Source organism: Triticum urartu, chromosome 1, assembly GCF_003073215.2.
Source record: "Triticum urartu cultivar G1812 chromosome 1, Tu2.1, whole genome shotgun sequence".
NCBI lineage: Eukaryota > Viridiplantae > Streptophyta > Magnoliopsida > Poales > Poaceae > Triticum > Triticum urartu.
The window spans coordinates 313,489,464-313,510,892 of record NC_053022.1 but is presented as its reverse complement, the minus strand read 5'-3'; the positions used below and the strand labels follow the sequence as shown (position 1 = coordinate 313,510,892).

The 21,429-nt window shown below is 43.5% G+C and overlaps 1 protein-coding gene across 1 annotated transcript in view; it reads right to left on the bottom strand.

The window, feature by feature from the left end:
* Window positions 1–49: 49 nt before the first annotated feature.
* The window catches only part of LOC125532852 (protein CDI), a 40,853-nt gene continuing 19,473 nt past the window's right edge, over window positions 50–21,429 (bottom strand). Inside the window, exon 2 of the mRNA XM_048696740.1 lies at window positions 50–1,402. Coding sequence (XP_048552697.1) covers window positions 228–1,402 — 1,175 coding nt within the window. The 3' untranslated portion in view covers window positions 50–227. The remainder of the gene's footprint in view (window positions 1,403–21,429) is intronic.

Sequence of the window (21,429 nt, the reverse complement as noted above, 5' to 3'; positions counted from 1 at the left end):
AATTTGCCCACCATCGTTTTCAGCAATAGGGCGGAACAAGATAATCAGATTTCTCAGTCCAACATCAGCCAGCCAAGGATTATTAATTCAGTAAGCATTATTAATCCCCCTACCACCTATACCAAGAAACCAGCATAACAAACAGATTGAATCGAAAGAATTCCCACGGCGCAAAAGGACCAATGCAATGCAATGCAGTAAAACTTGTTGGCCGGCCCCATCATCCATCAATTCCCCTCGTCGTCCTCGTCGTCCTCGAGCTCGAGCCTCTCCTTCTCGGCCTTGCGCTTCTCCTTCTCCGCCCTGAGCTCCTCGGCCTCCTTGATCCAGAGGTCGGCGAACTCGCAGTCCCTGTACCTGTCGAACCAGGGTCCCCCGCAGGTGTAGTGCAGGGCCTTGGGCTTCGTGGTCGGGTCGTCAGGGTCGACCTTGTTGTGGCCGACGAGGAAGTTCCAGACGAAGGGCACCTCCCCGATCTCGTCGTCTTCGAGCCAGGAGAATCGGTGGAGGAAGGCGCCGGTCTTGGTGCTGACGGCGTCCGGGGTGAGCGTGGCGACGTTCTTGGGGTGGGCGCAGTTGTAGAGCACCATGGAGGACCAGTTCTTGCGCGGGTACACGGTCTGCATGGCGCCGTCCATCTTGGTGGTCTCGAGGGGCGCGTACTCGTGCTTGACGCAGACGACGGCGAGGCGCTTGGCGGCGGCGGCGTCCGAGGGCACGGCGGAGGCGATGAGCTCGGCGACGTCGGCGAGGTAGAGGAAGTCGCAGTCGATGAAGAGCGCCCAGCCGCGGTAGCCGGCGAGGAAGGGGGTGAGGAAGCGGGTGAAGGAGAACTCGGTGCTCTCCATGTGGCCCCGCGTGCGCCAGTAGAGGCCCGACGCGCGCAGGTCCGGCTGCCGGATGGGGCGCACGTCGAGCGGCACGGTGGCGTGGCGGATCAGGCTGCGGCGGCACACCTCGTACGCCTCGTGCTCCTTCGGGTCGTACCCGACGAAGACGCGGAACGGCTCCGGCGACGGCGGCACCGTCATGGTCTGGATCTGGGCGGTGGCGAGGGGAATGGAGCGGAGGAGGAGGGCGCGGGCTTTAATGGAGGGAGGCGAGGTGGGGCTGAAACTAACTAAAGATGGCAAACGGGGGGAGGTGATCTTGAGATCTGTTTCGAATCTAATGATCCTGGTGTGTGTTTGGCTTTGGCGACGGGAGGGACTGACAGGTTGGGCCAGGAAAGCGGGGCCCGTGGGGCAGTGAGACGGCGAGGGGATTTTCCTTTCTTCGTCGGTGCCTCGGTGGGGGATTGACAGCTGGGTAACGCCGGGAGCAGCGGCCGCGGGGAAGAGGATGTCGGTGGCGAGGCGGCGTGGGCACGGCACGGGCGGGAACGCGGCCGTCGCGTGGAAATCTCAGGAGGTGGTCGCGGGAGTCCGCAGCCTGCGGCGTGGGCCGGGGGTCACTGGACGGCCATGTGCTTCGGTGTAGGCGTGTCGCGTGCTATGGTCACGCCTCGTCAAACTGTCAAAGCGCGTCCTCGCGTGAAGACTCCAACTTCGGATGATTGTTGACAACCATGTGACAGGCTCTGATAGTAGTTTAATCTGAGTTGGTAATAACCATTTCCCAGGTCATGTTAAGGTCAATCTTGAAGAATATTTTTGCTTCATTGAAAGCAAAGATTTTCAGTGGCTGAAAGTAGCTGTTTATTGTCGGAAACACTAAAAATCTGACTTTAGATTTTTAGGCATGACAAATCTGAAGTTCTTTTATGACAAATTATATTGGCGAGATGGTGGCAAATTTAGTTTGCAAGCACAATAATATTCTGAAAAAATAAATGAACTGAGGTGAATTTGCCATGCTCGCTAACTAAACTTGTCATCCTCAAATAATATAATTTGTCATGAAAAATGTTTGAGTCACATGGTAAAAAAATCTGATGTCAGATTTGTAGTGAAGTCCTTTATTTCATAGACTCGCATAACCGCACACTCAGGAGGGGTCGTCCGAATGAGCGAACGATCGCTGGAACCTGCTCACGTGAAACAAGTTACCTTACAAGAAACATGTATTTTTAAGCAACTTGGGGAAGAATGTCTCCCTCAAGCTCGGGGGACGCTTATTATAATATTAAATGCTTTACCTGATCATCCTTTTCAAAGTAACGAAATCAGCAATATCTTTATAATGGAGTAAGCGATGAATCTAGGGACCACCTGGATAGTTGTGATGGTTGTGTTTTCAGGAAAAGAACAGTTGAACATGCTCAAGAACTATTGAATAACTTATTAAAAAATGCCAACAATTGGACACTTTCCGAACCACCACCTAAACCAACTCCGAAGAAGTGAGATATTCTATTCGTAAGTCTTGAAGATATGCAAGAGGCTAAGAAATCTATGAAAAAAAAGCACTAAAGCAGAAGATATTAAGCACTACACCAATGGCCCGACGGGCAATTTCCTGGGCCTCCTCCCCGAGCATCATCCCTTAAGCCATAAAAAACTGTCTAAATCCCAGCGAAAAAATAAAAATGAAAAACAAACACTTGCCATCGAACCAAAAAAACATAGATTTGCCATGATAAATAGCATGAACTTGCGAGTTGTCTAAGAAACACACAGTAAAAATTATTTAATTCACATAAAAAACAAAAAGAGAAATTCAAAACATGGATATATGAGTAAAACAAGAAATTTCCTACAAAAATTGCCATCAGGCATGTATAAAATTTGCCGTAGTAATAGGCATATTAAGTTGTGTCATAAAAATGTGAATAGTTTGTCATTTTAGTATAAAAATGTTGGCATCCATCTAGTAGTATAGATAACACATACTAAAACATCAGGAAGTTTGCTATTCTCCATGGCAAACACATGCACATAACAAAATTTGCCATGATCCTTGGCAAAAAGAACTATATAAAAGCGCATACAAACTTGATGGCAAAAAATATAAAAGATGTTATCTAATTCATGGCAAAAAAGGAAAATTTATGAATGAGTGGCGTGGCAAATTCAAATAAAAAATAAAATAGATGTCTGTATGTAGGCAAAATGTAGAAATTTTGTAATTAGACATGGAAACAATCAATTAAAATTCGTACTAGTGACCATGGCAATTTCATACAAAGAAAATATAAATATGTGTGGGGAAGGGTAAGAAAAGTTCTACTAGTGGCAAGGGAATTTTTTTATGAAAATTTCATGTCACTAGATCATTTTTTAAAACTTTTGCCATGTCACAGAAGAAGTACCCAACTTTAAGAGTGGCCTTAGCCCCAAACTTGTTAGGTGTGTAAGTCTTAATTACACCCTTCAGACTTTTCCTTTCTCTGTTTGTTGCTTTATTCACCATCATCACATGACAGGCGTTCTTTTGGATCCCACCTTATCAGTCTAATGCATAGTAAACACTTTACTAAGACTTGCAAACAAACATTGCTTTGGATATCTCATATCTTTTAGCCTTTGTTTGTATCTGAAACTAATTTTCAGTTCCATGAATATCACATGACTATCCCAAACTTTTGAAGCTCGGGTCTCATGGAAGCAAACATATTGCACTTGACCATAACAAAAAATTAGCTTTTGGATCGAAGGACGAAGTCACATCATCCATAGCATCAGCGGGAGATTACTGAAAGTATGCAATAGGACAAGGCCCTTCTCGGCATTCTTGAGGACAGTACTCACATTATGTTACCAATCATAAAGTTTTAACCAGATAATTTGCAGATTATTCAATTTCAACGGGGAAGGTGGAAAAGCGAGCCAATATTCTACAACTTATATGCAAATAATAATTAGCCTATGTTCAATATAGCTGTTTTTGGTTTTCCAGAAAATCCATATCAAACGAAGTCTAAACACGACGAAATTTTTTGACGACTTTTCATGGAAGGAAAGAGACCTAGGAAGCTTCGAGGGAGCACCAGAAGACCCACAAGGGCCCCACAAGCCAGGGGCACACCCTGGTGCCTTGTGGGCCCCTAGTCATCCCTCTTGGCGCGATTCCAATGCTAAAAATTCATATATATTCCAAAACCCCCGAAAGTTAACCTAGATGAGTTCTTCCGCCGCCGTAAACCTCTATTCCGAAGCGATCTCATCCGGAGCCCTGTTCCGGCACCCTATCGGAGGGGGAAGTCATCACCGGAGGCCATCTTCATCACCCCCGCTGCCTCGATGACGAGGAGGGAGTAGTTCATCCTCGGGGCTGAGGGAATGTACCAGTAGCTATGTGTTTAATCTCTCTCCATCGTGTTCTTTATGGGGCACGATCTTGATGTACCATGAGTTTTGTTAATATAGTTGGATCATATGGTGTTCTTTCCCCTCTAGCTTTGTTGTGATGAATTGAGTCCTGCTCTTTGAAGACCTCTATGTTGGATTGTTTATTACGAATCTAAGATTATTTGATGCATATTGAATAATTAACTCATGGAGACTAGAGGTGGCAATGGGGTTCTCTATGTGACATTAGAATTGATTAATATGTATCATATGGTGTTATCGTAGTATGATCTCTAGGGCTATTCGTGACACCTAGGGGTGGCTCGATAGATTGATTGAAAGGATAACTTTGAGGTGGTTTTTCTATCTACAATGAATTTATCGTGTGTTTTACGATATAGATAGGAACTATGAAGTGACTCTTTATCGTATGTTCAGGGATTGTCTTATGATTCAATTATGTTAATGATGTTGAGAGATTGCACTAGTGAATGTATGAACCCTAGGCCTTGTTTCTAAGCATTGAGACACCATTTTGCTCGCTTTTTGGTACTTACTACCTTGCTATTTTTTTTAATTATTCAGATTATAAAAAGCTATTTCTACCATCCATATTACACATCTATCATCACCTCTTCGCCGAACTAGTGCACCTATACAACTGAAAATTGTATTGGATGTGTTGGGGACACAAGAGACTACTTGTATTTGATTGTAGGATTGTTTGAGAGAGAACCATCTTCATCCTACACCTCCCACGGATTGATAAATCTTAGGTCATCCACTTGAGGCAAATTTGATGTTGTCTTACAAAACTCTACGCTTGGAGGCCCAACCAAGTCTACAAGAATAAAGTTGCGTAGTAGACATCACACCCTTTGGAAATTTCCTTTCTCTATTTGTTGTTTTATTCACCACCATCACGTGACATGCATTCTTCTAAATCCCATCTTATCAGTCTAATGCATAGTAAACAATTTACTAATACTTGCAAACAAACATTGCTTTGGATATCTCATATCTTAGCCTTCGTTTGTATCTAGAGCTAATTTTCAGTTTCAAGAATATCACATAACTATCCCAAACTTTCGAAGTTTGGGTCTCATGGAAGCGAACATATTGCACTTGGCCGTAACAACAATCCAGCTTTTGGATCAAAGGACGAAAGTCACATCATCCATAGCATCAGCGAGAGAATACCGAAAGTATGCCATAGGACAAAGTCCTTCTTGTCACCCTTTAGGACAATCCACACATCACGTTACCAATCATAAAGTTTTAACTAGATAATTTACAGCTTATTCATTTCAATAGGGAAGGTGAAAACGCGAGCCACTATTCTACAACTTATATGCAAATAATACTTAGACTACATTCAGTAATTAATTGCACTTAGCAATTAAACAATTTAATTATAAAGTGTGCTCCCACTCAAACAATTTAATTATAAAGTGACCTTTCTGACGGAGAAATCTTCATGAAAATTCAGCCAAAAACTTTGTCGTGGCAGCAGTTTCGAAAACTCCTCTCGTGGTAGAACTTTTCTGTCAAGGCTTCTTTTTTCTTTTTCTCCATCTTTGTATTTTGCATCGGTGTCCACCTTTGCAAAGCCAATTGTTACTCTGCATGATGATCTATCTAATTGGAATGTTGAAAATATGCCATCCAATCATTGTGTTTATTCACTGGTACCGTATTGTGCTATACAAACGGTTTTAACCCCTTTCCGCGATGGCATTTGGAACCGTCGCCTAGTGAGTGACGGCGATAAGGGGGTCCTTCCCACACGACCCAAAAACCGTCGGGGATAGGCGAGCGGCTACTGACGATCGCCATAGAATAAATGTATGAGAGGCCGCCCCAGTCCCACACGTTACATCTCGACGTTACGTTCTGATCAGAGAGACATCCCAAACGATTACGCCACTATAGTCATGTGAAAAAGGTGGACATCAACATTTAATCTACCAATATGTTTGTGATAGGTACGTTATCGCACACGGTTCAAGAATGTAAAATGTGTGTGGTGCCTGTACTAACACCAACATGTCCATTTTCATAACTGTGTGCGATTGGTATTCCTATCACACACGCACACTAGTTTGAAATGTTTGTCGTATTAGCATGAACCGCACACGCATATGAGACGAAACCATGTGTGCATCTATCGGGCATCGTAAACGTTTCACGTCAAAGAACCGTCTGCTCTCTATTTTTCGTCGCACACGCTGTTTTCTTTCTAACCGTGTGTACATTATTTTATTCGCTCCTGTATAATTTTATTTTTCCATGTAATTTATTATTCGAATTGGAAATTTTGAGATATGAAACATGCAATTCAAATTCTCAGCACAATGGTTCAACACAGAATCCATAAATAAAATTTTCAGTACATTATGTTCAGTAATTACAGGATTAGATAGTAATTAACTATGATGAACCACAATATTTAGAGGCGGTAAAGGTGAAGAGACAAGTGTAAATCATTTTGACTGTCGATGGTGTTGAAGAAGCGGAATGCCCATAATGTGCCTTCATGCATGCCATAGGCACGGACAATTTTTGTCCAACCCCTTGTGACGATCGCTCGCCCATCCTTCACCGCCTTCAGGAAGACTTCTAGAGTATTATCATGGTAGCATGAATTATATACTTTAACCTTAGTTGCCTCCACTCCGGTCATGTAGTTTGCAAGGTAATCATCAATAAATAGCTTCGGAAACCATTGAAAAGAGAAAAATATCATATACTAAGGTCTAATAGAGTAACTTGTTGTGGGCAGGGCGAAAAGGCAACACATTACCTACCATCCTAAAGTTCACTGTTGTCTTGGACAAAGTGTAAATAAAGAGCTTAATTTCCATCACCCGTTTCTTTCGCCTGACAATCTTTCTTAATTTCCTCACTTGACGCTTGTTCATGAATATCTAATTGCCCCATACGCAAAAGGGATCAAAGCGTGGATCAGTACTGCTCATATATGTACCTACAAGCAACCAGTTAATGTTAGAAACTAAACTGAGATTGCACAAATGATGTAAAATACAACTACCTATGTTCCTAAGTACAAGTATTTTTAGAGATTTCAATATGAACTACATACGAATGTATATAGAATTATAGATATAGTTTAGATTAGAATCTAGATTCACTCATTTTGCTCCTTATGTAGTCTATATTGGAATCTCTAAAAATACTTATATTTAGGAACAGATGGTGTATAAGACATGGGATGCAGCTAACTATTGCGGAACACAGTAATTTCAAAAAAATTCCTACGCACACGCAGGATCATGGTGATGTATAGCAACGAGAGGGGAGAGTGTGTCCACGTACCCTCGTAGACCGAATGCGGAAGCGTTAGCACAACGCGGTTGATGTAGTCGTATGTCTACATGATCCGACCGATCCAAGTACCGAACGTACGGCACCTCCGAGTTTTGCACACGTTCAACTCGATGACGTCCCGCAAGCTCCGATTCAGCAAAGCTTCACAGGAGAGTTCCGTCAGCACGATGGTGCGGTGACGGTGATGATGATGCTACCAACACAAGGCTTCGCCTAAGCACCGCTACGATGTGATCGAGGTGGATTATGGTGGAGGGGGCACCGCACACGGCTAAGAGATCAATGATCAATTGTTGTGTCTATGGGGTGCCCCCTGCCCTCGTATATAAAGGAGCAAGGGGAGGAGGCGGCCGGCCAGGGAGAGGTGCGCCAAGAGGGGGAGTCCTACTCCCACTAGGAGTAGGACTCCTCCTTTTCCTAGTAGGAGTAGGAGAGGGGAAAGGAAAGGGAGAGGAGGAGAAGGAAAGAGGGGGCCGGCCCCCTTGCCCTAAACCAATTCGGTTTGGGCCTTGGGGGGGTGCGCCCCACACTCCCCTTGCTGCCCTCTATTTCCACTAAGGCCCATGTAGGCCCATTAAGTCCCTCGAGGGTTCCGGTAACCCCCCGGTACTCCGGTATATGTCCGAAACCTTTCCAGTGTCCGAACATAGTCGTCCAATATATCGATATTTACGTCTCGACCATTTCGAGACTCCTCACCATATCTGTGATCATATCCGGAACTCCGAACTACCTTCGGTACGTCAAAACACAAAAACTCATAATACCGATCGTCACCGAACTTTAAGCGTGCGGACCCTACGGGTTCGAGAACTATGTAGACATGACCGAGACACGTCTCCGGTCAATAACCAATAGCGGAACCTGGATGCTCATATTGGCTCCCACATATTCTACGAAGATCTTTATCGGTCAAACCGCATAACAACATACGTTGTTCCCTTTGTCATCCGTATGTTACTTGCCCGAGATTCGATCATCGGTATCTTAATACCTAGTTCAATCTTGTTACCGGCAAGTCTCTTTATTCGTTCCGTAATACATCATAACGCAACTAACTCATTAGTTACAATGCTTGCAAGGCTTATAGTGATGTGCATTACCGAGTGGGCCCAGAGATACCTCTCCGACAATCGGAGTGACAAATCCTAATCTCGAAATATGCCAACTCAACAAGTACCTTCGGAGACACCTGTAGAGCACCTTTATAATAACCCAGTTACGTTGTGACGTTTGGTAGCACACAAAGTGTTCCTCCAGTAAACGGGAGTTGCATAAATAGGAACATGTATAAGTCATGAAGAAAGCAATAGCAACATACTAAACGATCAAGTGCTAAGCTAACAGAATGGGTCAAGTCAATCACATCATTCTCCTAATGATGTGATCCCGTTAATCAAATGACAACTCATGTCTATGGCTAGGAAACATAACCATCTTTGATCAACGAGTTAGTCGAGTAGAGGCATACTAGTGACACTCTGTTTGTCTATGTATTCACACATGTACTAAGTTTCTGGTTAATACAATTCTAGCATGAATAATAAACATCTATCATGATATAAGGAAATAAATAATAACTTTATTATTGCCTCTAGGGCATATTTCCTTCAGTCTCCCACTTGCACTAGAGTCAATAATCTACTTCACATCTTTATGTGATTAGTTCACATCTTCATGTGACTAATACCCAAAGGGTTTATTAGAGTCAATAATCTAGTTTACATCGCTATGTGATTAACACCCAAAGAGTGATCATGTTTTGCTTGTGAGAGAAGTTTGGTCTACGGGTCTGCAACATTCAGATCCGTATGTATTTCGTAAATTTCTATGTCTACAATGCTCTGCACGGAGCTACTCTAGCTAATTGCTCCCACTTTCAATATGTATCCAGATCGAGACTCAGAGTCATCTAGATCAATGTAAAAAGCTTGCATCGACGTAACTCTTTACGAAGAACTCTTTTATCACCTCCATAACCGAGAAATATTTCCTTAGTCTTCTAAGGATAAATTTGACCGCTGTCAAGTGATCTACTCCTAGATCACTATTGTACTCCTTTGCCAAACTCAGGGAAGGGTATACAATAGGTCTGGTACATAGCATGGCATACTTTATAGAACCTATGACTAAGGCATAGGGAATGATTTTTCATTCTCTTTCTATTTTCTGCCGTGGTTGGGTTTTGAGTCTTTACTCAACTTCACACCTTGCAACACATGCAAGAACTCCTTCTTTGACTGTTCCATTTTGAACTACTTTAAAATCTTGTCAAGGTATGTACTCATTGAAAATATATCAAGCGTCTTGATCTATCTCTATAGATCTTGATGCTCAATGTGTAAGTAGCCTCACCGAGGTCTTTCTTTGAAAAACTCATTTCAAACACTCCTTTATGCCTTCCAGAAAATTCTACATTATTTCTGATCAACAATATGTCATTCACATACACTTATCAGAAAAGCTGTAGTGCTCCCACTCACTTCCTTGTAAATACAGGCTTCACCGCAAGTCTGTACAACACCATATGTTTTGATCACTTTATCAAAGCATATATTCCAACTCCGAGATGCTTGCACCAGTCCATACATGGATCGCTGGAGCTTGCTCATTTTGTTAGCACCTTTAGGATCGACAAAACCTTCTGGCTACATCATATATAACTCTTCTTTAAGAAATCCATTAAGGAATGCAGTTTTGACATCCATTTGCCAGATTTCATAAAATGCGGCAACTGCTAACATGATTCGGACAGACTTTTAAGCATCGCTACGAGTGAGAAAATTTCATCGTAGTCAACATCTTGAACTTGTAAAAAACCTTTTGCGACAATTTGAGCTTTGTAGATAGTAACACTACTATCAGTGTCCGTCTTCCTCTTCAAAATCCATTTATTCTCAATGACTCACCGATCGTCGGGCAAGACAATCAAATTCCATACTTTGTTCTCATACATGGATCCCATCTCAGATTTCATGGCCTCAAGCCATTTCGCGGAATCTGGGCTCATCATCGCTTCCTCATAGTTCATAGGTTCGTCATGGTCTAGTAACATGACTTCCAGAAAGGACTACCGTACCACTCTGGTGCGGACCATACTCTGGTTGTCCTACGAGGTTCGGTAGTAACTTGATCTGACGTTTCATTATCATCATCAGTAGCTTCCTCACTAATTGGTGTAGAGATCACAAGAACTGATTTCTGTGATGAACTACTTTCCAATTCGGGAGAAGGTACAATTACCTCATCAAGTTCTACATTCCTCCCACTCACTTCTTTCGAGAGAAACTCCTTCTCTAGAAAGGATCCCTTCTTAGCAACGAATGTCTTGCCTTTGGATCTATGATAGAAGGTGTACCCAACAATTTCCTTTGGGTATCCTATGAAGACGCACTTTTCCGATTTAGGTTTGTGCTTATCAGGCTGAAATTTTTCACATAAGCACCACAACTCCAAACTTTAAGAAATGACAGCTTAGGTTTCTTGCTAAACCACAGTTCATACGGTGTCGTCTCAACGGATATAGATGGTGCCATTTTTAACGTGAATGTAGCTGTCTCTAATGCATAACCCCAAAAATGATAGTGGTAAATCGGCAAGAGACATCATAGATTGCACTATATCCAATAAAGTACAGTTATGATGTTCGGACACGCCATTATGTTGTGGTGTTCCAGGTGGCCCGGATTTGTGAAACTATTCCACATTGTTTTAATTGAAGACCAAACTCGTAACTCAAATATTCGTCTCCGCGATCAGATCGTAGAAACTTTATTTTCCTGTCACGATGATTTTCCACTTCACTCTGAAATTCTTTGAACTTTTCAAATGTTTCAGACTTATGTTCATCAAGTAGATATACCCATATTTGCTCAAATCATCTGTGAAGGTCAGAAAATACTGATACCCGCCGAGAGCCTCAACACCCATCCGACAGCATACATCAGTATGTATTATTTCCAATAAGTCAGTTGCTCGCTCCATTGTTTCGGAGAATGGAGTCTTAGTCATCTTGTCCATGAGGCATGCTTCGCAAGCATCAAGTGATTCATAATCAAGTGATTCCAAAAACCCACCAGCATGGAGTTTCTTCATGCGCTTTACACCAATATGACCTAAACGGCAGTGCCACAAATAAGTTGCACTATCATTATTAACTTTTCATCTTTTGGCTTCAATATTATGAATATGTGTATCACTACGATCGAGATTCAATAAACCATTTATATTGAGTGTATGACCATAGAAGGTTTTATTCATGTAAATAGAACAACAATTATTCTTTTACTTAAATGAACAACCGTATTGCAATAAACATGATCCAATCATATTCATGCTTAAAGCAAACACGAAATAACATTTATTTAGGTTCAACACTAATCCCGAAAGTATAGGGAGTGTGCGATGATGATCATATTAATCTTGGAACCACTTCCAACACACATCGTCACTTCACTCTTAACTAGTCTCTGTTCATTCTGCAACTCCCGTTTCGAGTTACTAATCTTAGCAACTGAACTAGTATCAAATACTGAGGGGTTGCTATAAACACTATTAAAGTACACATCAATAACATGTATATCAAATATACCTTTGTTCACTTTGCCATCCTTCTTATCCGCCAAATACCTGGGGCAGTTCTGCTTCTAGTGACCAGTCCCTTTGCAGTAGAAGCACTTAGTCTCAGGCTTAGGTGCAGACTTGGGCTTCTTCACTTGAGCAACAACTTGCTTGCCGTTCTTCTTGCAGTTCCCCTTCTTCCCTTTGCCCTTTTCTTGAAACTAGTGGTCTTGTCAACCATCAACACTTGATTCTTTTCTTGATTTGTACCTTCGTCGATTTCCGTATCACGAAGAGCTTGGGAATCGTTTCCGTTATACCTTGCATATTATAGTTCATCACGAAGTTCTAGTAACTTGGTGATAGTGACTAGAGAACTCTATCAATCTCTATCTTATCTAGAAGATTAACTCCCACTTGATTCAAGTGATTGTAGTACTCAGACATTCTGAGCACATGCTCACTAGCTGAGCTATTCTCCTCCATTTTGTAGGCAAAGTACTTGTCAAAGGTCTCATACCTTTCGACATGGGCATGAGTCTGAAATACTAATTTCAACTCTTGGAACATCTTATATGCTCTGTGGCATTCAAAACGTTTTTGAAGTCCCAGTTCTAAGCCGTAAAGCATGGTGCACTAAACTATCAAGTAGTCATCATACTGAGCTTTGCCAAACGTTCATAACGTCTGCATATGCTCCTGCAATAGGTCCATCACCTAGCGGTGCATCAAGGACATAATACTTCTGTGCAACAATGAGGATAACCCTCAGATCACGGAGCTAGTCTGTATCATTGCTACTAACATCTTTCAACTTATTTTCTCTAGGAACATATCAAAAATAATCAGGGAGCTACATCGCAAGCAATTGATCTATAACATAGATATGCAAATACTATCAGGACTAAGTTCATGATAAATTAAAGTTCAATTAATCATATTACTTAAGAACTCCCACTTAGATAGACATCCCTCTAATCATCTAAGTGATCACGTGATCCATATCAACTAGACCATGTCCGATCATCACGTGAGATGGAGTAGTTTTCAATGGTGAACATCTTTATGTTGATCATATCTACTATATGATTCATGCTCGACCTTTCGGTCTCAGTGTTCCGAGGTCATATCTGCATATGCTAGGCTCGTCAAGTTTAACCCGAGTATTCTGCGTGTGTAAAACTGTCTTACACCCGTTGTAGATGAACATTGAGCTTATCACTCCCGATCATCATGTGGTGTCTCGGCACGACGAACTTTGGCAACGGTGCATACTCAGGGAGAACACTTTTACCTTGAAATTTAGTGAGAGATCATCTTATAATGCTACCGTCAAACAAAGCAAAATAAGATGCATAAAGGATAAACATCACATGCAATCAATATAAGTGATATGATATGGCCATCATCATCTTGTGCCTTTGATCTCCATCTCCAAAGCACCGTCATGATCACCATCGTCACCGACACAACACCTTGATCTCCATTGTAGCATCGTTGTCGTCTCGCCATCTATTGCTTCTACGACTATCACTACCACTTAGTGATAAAGTAAAGCAATTACAGAGCGATTGCATTGCATACAATAAAGCGACAACAATATGGCTCCTGCCAGTTGCCGATAACTCCATTACAAAGCATGATCATCTCATACAATAAATATAGCATCATGTTTTGACCATATCACATCACAACATGCCCTGCAAAAATAAGTTAGACGTCCTCTACTTTGTTGTTGCAAGTTTTACGTGGCTGCTACGGGCTGAGCAAGAACCGTTCTTACCTACGCATCAAAACCACAACGATAGTTCATCAAGTTAGTGCTGTTTTAACCTTCTCAAGGACCGGGCGTAGCCACACTTGGTTCAACTAAAGTTGGAGAAACTGACACCCGCCAGCCACCTGTGTGCAAAGCACGTCGGTAGAACCAGTCTCGCGTAAGCGTACGCGTAATGTCGGTCCGGGCCGCTTCATCCAACAATACCGCCGAACAAAAGTATGACATGCTGGTAAGCATTATGACTTGTATCGCCCACAACTCACTTGTGTTCTACTCGTGCATATAACATCTACGCATAAAACTGGCTCGGATGCCACTGTTGGGGAACACAGCAATTTCAAAAAAATTCCTACGCACACACAGGATCATGGTGATGTATAGCAATGAGAGGGGAGAGTGTGTCCACGTACCCTCGTAGACCGAATGCGGAAGCGTTAGCACAACGCAGTTGATGTAGTCGCACGTCTTCACGATCCGACCGATCCAAGTACCAAACATACGGCACCTCCGAGTTCTGCACACATTCAACTCGATGACGTCCCGCGAGCTCCGATCCAGCAAAGCTTCACAGGAGAGTTTCGTCAGCATGACGGTATGGTGACGGTGATGATGATGCTACTGACGCAGGGCTTCACCTAAGCAACGCTAGGATATGATCGAGGTGGATTATGGTGGAGGGGGCACCGCACACAGCTAAGAGATCAATGATCAATTGTTGTGTCTATGTGGTGACCCCGTATATAAAGGAGCAAGGGAAGGAGGCGGCCGGCCAGGGAGAGGCTCGCCAAGAGGGGGAGTCCTACTCCCACTAGGAGTAGGACTCCTCCTTTTCCTAGTAGGAGTAGGAGAGGGGAAAGGAAAGGGAGAGGAGGAGAAGGAAAGAGGGGGTCGGCCCCCTTGCCCTAAACCAATTCGGTTTGGGCCTTGGGAGGGCGCGCCCCACACTCCCCTTGCTGCCCTCTATTTCCACTAAGGCCCATGTAGGCCCATTAAGTCCCTCGGGGGGTTCCGGTAACCCCTCGGTACTCCGGTATATGTCCGAAATCTTCTGAAACCTTTCCGGTGTCCGAACATAGTCGTCCAATATATCGATCTTTACGTCTCGACCATTTCGAGACTCCTCGCCATGTTCGTGATCATATCCAGGACTCCGAACTACCTTCGGTATGTCAAAACACAAAAACTCATAATACCGATTATCACCGAACTTTAAGCGGGCGGACCCTACGGGTTCGAGAACTATGTAGACATGACCGAGACACGTCTCCGGTCAATAACCAATAGCGAAACCTGGATGCTCATATTGGCTCCCACATATTCTACGAAGATCTTTATCGGTCAAACCGCATAACAACATATGTTGTTCCCTTTGTCATCGGTATGTTACTTGCCCGAGATTCGATCGTCGGTATCTTAATACCTAGTTTAATCTCGTTACCGACAAGTCTCTTTATTCGTTCTGTAATACATCATTCCGCAACTAACTCATTAGTTACAATGCTTGCAAGGCTTCTAGTGATGTGCATTACCGAGTGGGCCTAGAGATACCTCTCCGACAATCGGAGTGACAAATCCTAATCTCGAAATATGCCAACTCAACAAGTACCTTCGGAGACACCTGCAGAGCACCTTTATAATCACCCAGTTACGTTGTGCCGTTTGGCACAAAGTGTTTCTCCGGTAAACAGGAGTTGCGTAATCTCATAGTCGTAGGAACATGTATAAGTCATGAAGAAAGCAATAGCAACATACTAAACGATCAAGTGCTAAGCTAACGGAATGGGTCAAGTCAATCACACAATTCTCCTAATGATGTGATCCCGTTAATCAAATGACAACTCATGTCTATGGCTAGGTGTAACATCCCAAATTTTCAATTTGGTATGTTATGCATTAGATCATCATTGCATATCATATTTTTTTTGCATTTTGGCTGATCCTAGAAATTCTAAGCAACTGAAGGACCCACGGAGAGAGTTGGGGATTTCGTTATTTTCATATTTGAGCTTTTCTCGAATTATGAAAAGAGGATCGCTTGATTTTAATTTTATTTCTCTGAAATATTTCTTTTATAAAAACTTAAAAGAGAGAGGATAAAATGACTTCCTCAAAATAAAGAAATACCAGAGATTTAATGTTAAAATCAAATAAGTTTTTATTTGGAGTTTTATTGCTATTTTATTTGAATTAGGAAAAACATGCATTTTTCAAAATTGCATTTTAGGCCCAAATAAATGTTCACCTTGTCCGGCTTATTTTTAGAGGACGGGGAAAATTTATTTCGGGATTTTTTGAGTCCGTCTAGTATTTCTTTTCTTTCTTTTTATACAGGTCCGAATAGTTTAAAAAAAACAAGAACCGACCTAATCGGGCTGTGTCCGTCTAGGACTCTCGGCCCGGCCGGCCTTATAAGCCGGGGGAGCTGCCCCTCAGCCCACCCCACACCCTCGCCCGAAACCCTAGCCGCCCGAGCCCCCCCCGCCGCCGCCGCGCGCCCGCCCTCGCCGCCACACCCCGCCGGAGCCGCACGCCCCCGCCGCCGCCGCAGCCGCCCCGCCCGCCGGAGCCGCCCGCCGCCGCCGCCCGCCCGCCGCAGCCGTGCCTCGCCGCCGCAGCTGCCCGACCCCGCCGCCGCCGCCGTTAGTTTTCTATGGAAAAACCGATCGATTTTTCTTTAGAACCCGCGGTTTTATTTTAGTAGATTGGTTTATTTTTTTGGTTTAGTTATTTAGCGGACATTCATCCGTACATTTGTTTTTACGAACGGTTTTCACCGTTTAGCCACAGACAGCGAACGCTCGTTCGTTAGCCTGTTCGCCAGTTTTCTTTAATCAGATTTTTCCGTGATTATTTCTAATCGCGATTTCTGATCTGATTTTCGTTCTACTTTATCTTTTCGCTTGTTTGTCGGAATCAGGCGATTCAAGCGCCTAGATCTTCGTCTCGAGATCCTCTTTCCGTTTAACCAACTTGAACAAGCTTTTGCTACTGTAAACTTTGACCTAGGTCCAGATTAGTAAACGGATCTTGTTTCTTTCGCCGTTTGAGTTTCGTTGCTCCGTTCGATTTGATTCTTTTTGCAAACCGGAGTTCTTAAGTTGAACTTTCTGGTTAGATCTTCTTATTTGAGTTTTATCCGTGTTTCTTTGCTTGAGTGCTTATGTATGCTATTGTTTGTTTGTGATAGAATTCTCGGAGTGCCAAGCGTGTTATTTGGAGTCTCTAGGTTTCGCGGATCATCAATAAGGCAAGTAACACTTTGATCATGTCCCTTTATCACCCAGTTTTTATGCATTAGTTCCAATCCTCAAACGTTGCATGGTTAGGATGGCATAACATGTGGGTTGGGAAGTAGTTGATGAGGTAGAACCTATTGCCCTGTTACATTCAAACCCTTGGGAGTTACTTCTACGTGTTGCTTATATTGCTATGCTATGCTCATAGACGTGGTTTGGGTGAGTGAAATCCATGACAGATGTGAGATTGTTAATTAATGGTTAAACTTAAGGTGGCAACTTAAATACACATCTGGGTGGATTGAGGCACCTGGAGTACCCAGTGTTGCCTGTATTTTTTGAAACCCCGGAGTACCCGTGTGATCTTCCTATGGACCGCCACCCAGGCTCAAAGGGAACTGAGATTATTCATGCTAGAAACTTCCGTGTGCAGCCACAAGCTATTATGGGCTCTAGCATAGTTGAGTAAGTTATGTGAAGCTCTTGAAGAGGTGGATCAGTAGGTAGTGGGTTGTAGGTTTGGTATGGTCTGCCCGGAGTAGAGAGTTAATGTTTCTGAAAGACTGTGTCTCGGTCATCCGTTTCTCAAACACCATGTAGTGCGTGAAAATTCAACAAAGGCGATCGAGTCTTGTGGGGAAAAGTGCGCAAACCTCTGCAGAGTGTACAAACTAATCATGGTTAGCCGTGTCCCCGGTTATGGACATCTTGAGTATCTAGTACCTGGAGTATCTTAAGTATCTCATCACTCTTAAATTAATATTGTTGGGTTGATAATTACTTTAATTGGGATTGAGTTGGAGGAATCTTCTCAATGATGTTTCAACTACCATGATAGTTAAATAAAATCTATTCCTTTGTTGTAGTGAAAAAATGGCTTTTCGCAAAACTGTAACCGTAGAGCTTTTCCACCAGCCAAATATGCATGTAGTGATAGCATTATTCTGTTCTTGCTCTACCGTGTTACTTTCCCAGCATATTCCATGTGCTGACCCGTTTTCGGGCTGCAACGTATTATGTTGCAGACTTTTCATACGAGGAGTAAGGTTCGTTACGTCGTTGCCGTGCAGCTCAGCTATGCCGTTGGAGTTGATGGACTCACTTTATCTTCCAAGCCTTCCGCTGTTATCGTATTAGATGGCCTTAAGCCATATTTACTGTTATAAGTTATCTTAGGAGACATTCGATGTAATAAGTGTGTGATTGCTACTCTGTTATAAACACTCGAGTACTGTGTGTGTCAGCATTACCGATCCAGGGATGACACTGAAGCACAGAGACTTGACTGTTTGAGGTCGGGTCGCTACAAGATGGTATCAGAGCACACGCTGAGTGTAGGACACGACCACTAAGCTAAAAGCCATAGATCACTATTCTCTTCTCATTTCTGACTCCTCTCCATTTTCTACTCTTTAGGATGGCGGATGCAAGGAACAAGTTTGCACAACCGGATGAAGAAGCACCTTTTGGACGACACTTGAAGGAAGTCACTAGGTACCTGAATATAGGAATACCAAGCTTCACCGGGACCTACAATGCCACTTTACCATAAGAGGAGCGATGGATGATTCAAGTTCAAGTTCCGGGAAGGACATTCATGCCAGTCACTAAACCCATAGAGTTTTCCTTTGATGCACCAACCTGGAGTCTAGGAAAGAGTATGGAAGCTCACATCACCATGGGGCATTGGAGAAGTTTACCAAAATGAGCTTAAGGATACTATCTACCAGATTTGTGGGCGCCGAGATGAGAAATGGGAGATGATCAACACCAGGAAGGATAGATCAATTGCAGCTTTCATCCAGGAACTAAACCAGCACATTCGACGCCACGAGAATCAGATGTGCGCAGGAATGATAGATCTGAAGAACGCGATGACAAGGATCACGGAACTGGAGGAAGAACTCAAGGCTACACGTGAAGATTATGAGGAGGAAATCGTCGTACTAGTGGAGAAGAATGACGATCTGGAAAGGAATCTAGGAGTATTCCTGGGAGACCCCGCACCAGGAGGAGAAGACGAAGAACCCAAGGAGATTCACCCGGAGGACCACATCATCATCGACGACACCGACTCCGATCTTAACGATGGTGACTTTGAAGATGAAGCGGGAGCAGATATCATGGAGTCTTCAACTGAGGAATATTTTTAGTAGACCACCACATCAGTAGTAATACTCCACCATGTAAATATAGTAGTCCGAGCACTTTTGCGATAGTTCTAGACCGATTGTATGCCTTGCTTGATTGATTGAGTGAAATGATTGTGTTTGTCTCATGTGCATATGGGTAGTGCTTTCTCATTAGACCTCATTCTATTCTAATCTCTCCCCTCTAAACCCATCAGATGCCTCCGAGACGTGACCCCGGATTTGCTTTTCCACCGGAGCTCACTCAGTTGATCTAGCAACAGAATACCCTGATGCAGTTGTTAGTTCAGAACCAAGGCAACAAGAACAACAACAACAACATTCCACCACCATCACTAGCAGTTGAAAATTTAGCCCATCTTCTGAGGTTGCAACCGCCGGTGTTTTCCAGTAGCACCGAGCCTATAGTAGCAGATGATTGGCTCTGTAGGATTGGAAGGGAGTTAACTACTGCAGATGTACTGATGCTGAGAAGGTGCGTTTTGCCGCACATCAGTTGGATGGACCAGCAGCCTCATGGTGGGAGAATTACACTGTCACCTACCCTATAGCCACAGTGACATGGGACCAGTTTCAGCAAGCTTTCCGCACAGCCCATGTCTCAACTGGAGCAATGAGTATGAAGAAGCGTGAGTTTCGCAACTTACGCCAGGGGAACCGGACTGTGGCACAGTACGCGGATGAGTTTGGCAAGTTATCTCGCTATGCCCCTGATGATGTGGCCACAAATGCCGCAAAGCAGGAGAAGTTTATTGAAGTGCTGAATGATGAGATGAGCATGCAGTTGATGGTGGCAACATTCACCAACTACCAGGAGTTGGTAGATAAGGCTCTTATGATTTAAGGGAAGCACCAGCAGATTGAGAGCCGTAAGAGGAAGTATGGACAAGGGAGGTATAACTCAGGAGCTCAGCAAAAGCCTCGCCTAACCCCGAACTCGGGAGGACTTGTTCATAGCCATGGAGGCCACACCCATAATGGAGGAAGTAACCATAATCATACTGGCCCAAGGAATGGGAATAGGAATGGAGCAAGCAATAATTAGAACCGCCCCAATCCAGCCACACCCACCAAGAGAGACCTAAGCCACGTTACTTGTTACAAGTGCGGGAAGACTGGACACTATTCCACGGAGTGCCCTGAAGGGAAGAATGGAAACAGAAATGGGAGCGCTGGGAAGAAGCCCAATCCATTCAACAAAGGACAAGTGAACCACGTTAACGTGGAGGAGGTTGAAGAGCAGCCGGACGCGGTTATAGGTAAGTTTTTGGTTAAGTCATTTACCGCTCTTGTTCTTTTTGATATTGGCGCACCACATTCATACATATCAAGGGAATTCGTGGATAAGTTTAAACTACCGACCCAAACCCTTAGGACCCCTTTGTTAGTAAGTTCACCTTGAGCAGAGTATATGGCTAGTCGATGGTGCGGCCAGATACCCCTAACCATTGGCAACCATGTTTTTCCGTCCGACCTAATTATCTTGGAGTCACAAGGATTGGATGTGATATTAGGAATGGACTGGATGTCAAAGTATGGAGGAAGCATTGACTGTGTTAGTAAGTCAATTTGTCTCACCACCCCGGAGGGAAAAAGGATCAAGTATATATATCTAGGCATGCACCCAGAAGCAGTCAAGTAAATACCCTCACGGGAGTTGTTCAGGAGGAAGTGCCTATAGTAAAGGATTACCCAGATGTTTTTCCAGAGGAGTTACCAGGAATGCCACCTGATCGAGATATCGAGTTTTTGATAGAGCTATTGCCAGGCACAGGGCCAATATCCAAGAGACCCTATCGGATGCCCGCGAATGATCTGGAGGAGATTAAGAAACATATCAGTGAGTTATTGGAAAAATGTTACATTCGATGGAGTTCATCACCATGGGGAGCCCCAGTGCTTTTGGTTGAGAAGAAGGATAAATCCCTAAGGATGGTTGTTGATTATCAAGCCTTGAATGAAGTGACGATCAAGAACAAGTACCCATTGCCGATGATCAATGATCTGTTTGACCAGCTTCAAGGAGCTAAGGTGTTTTCGAAGATTGATCTACGATCAGGATATCACCAGCTGAAGATATGGGAGAAGGATATACCAAAGACATCATTCACCACACGGTACGGGCT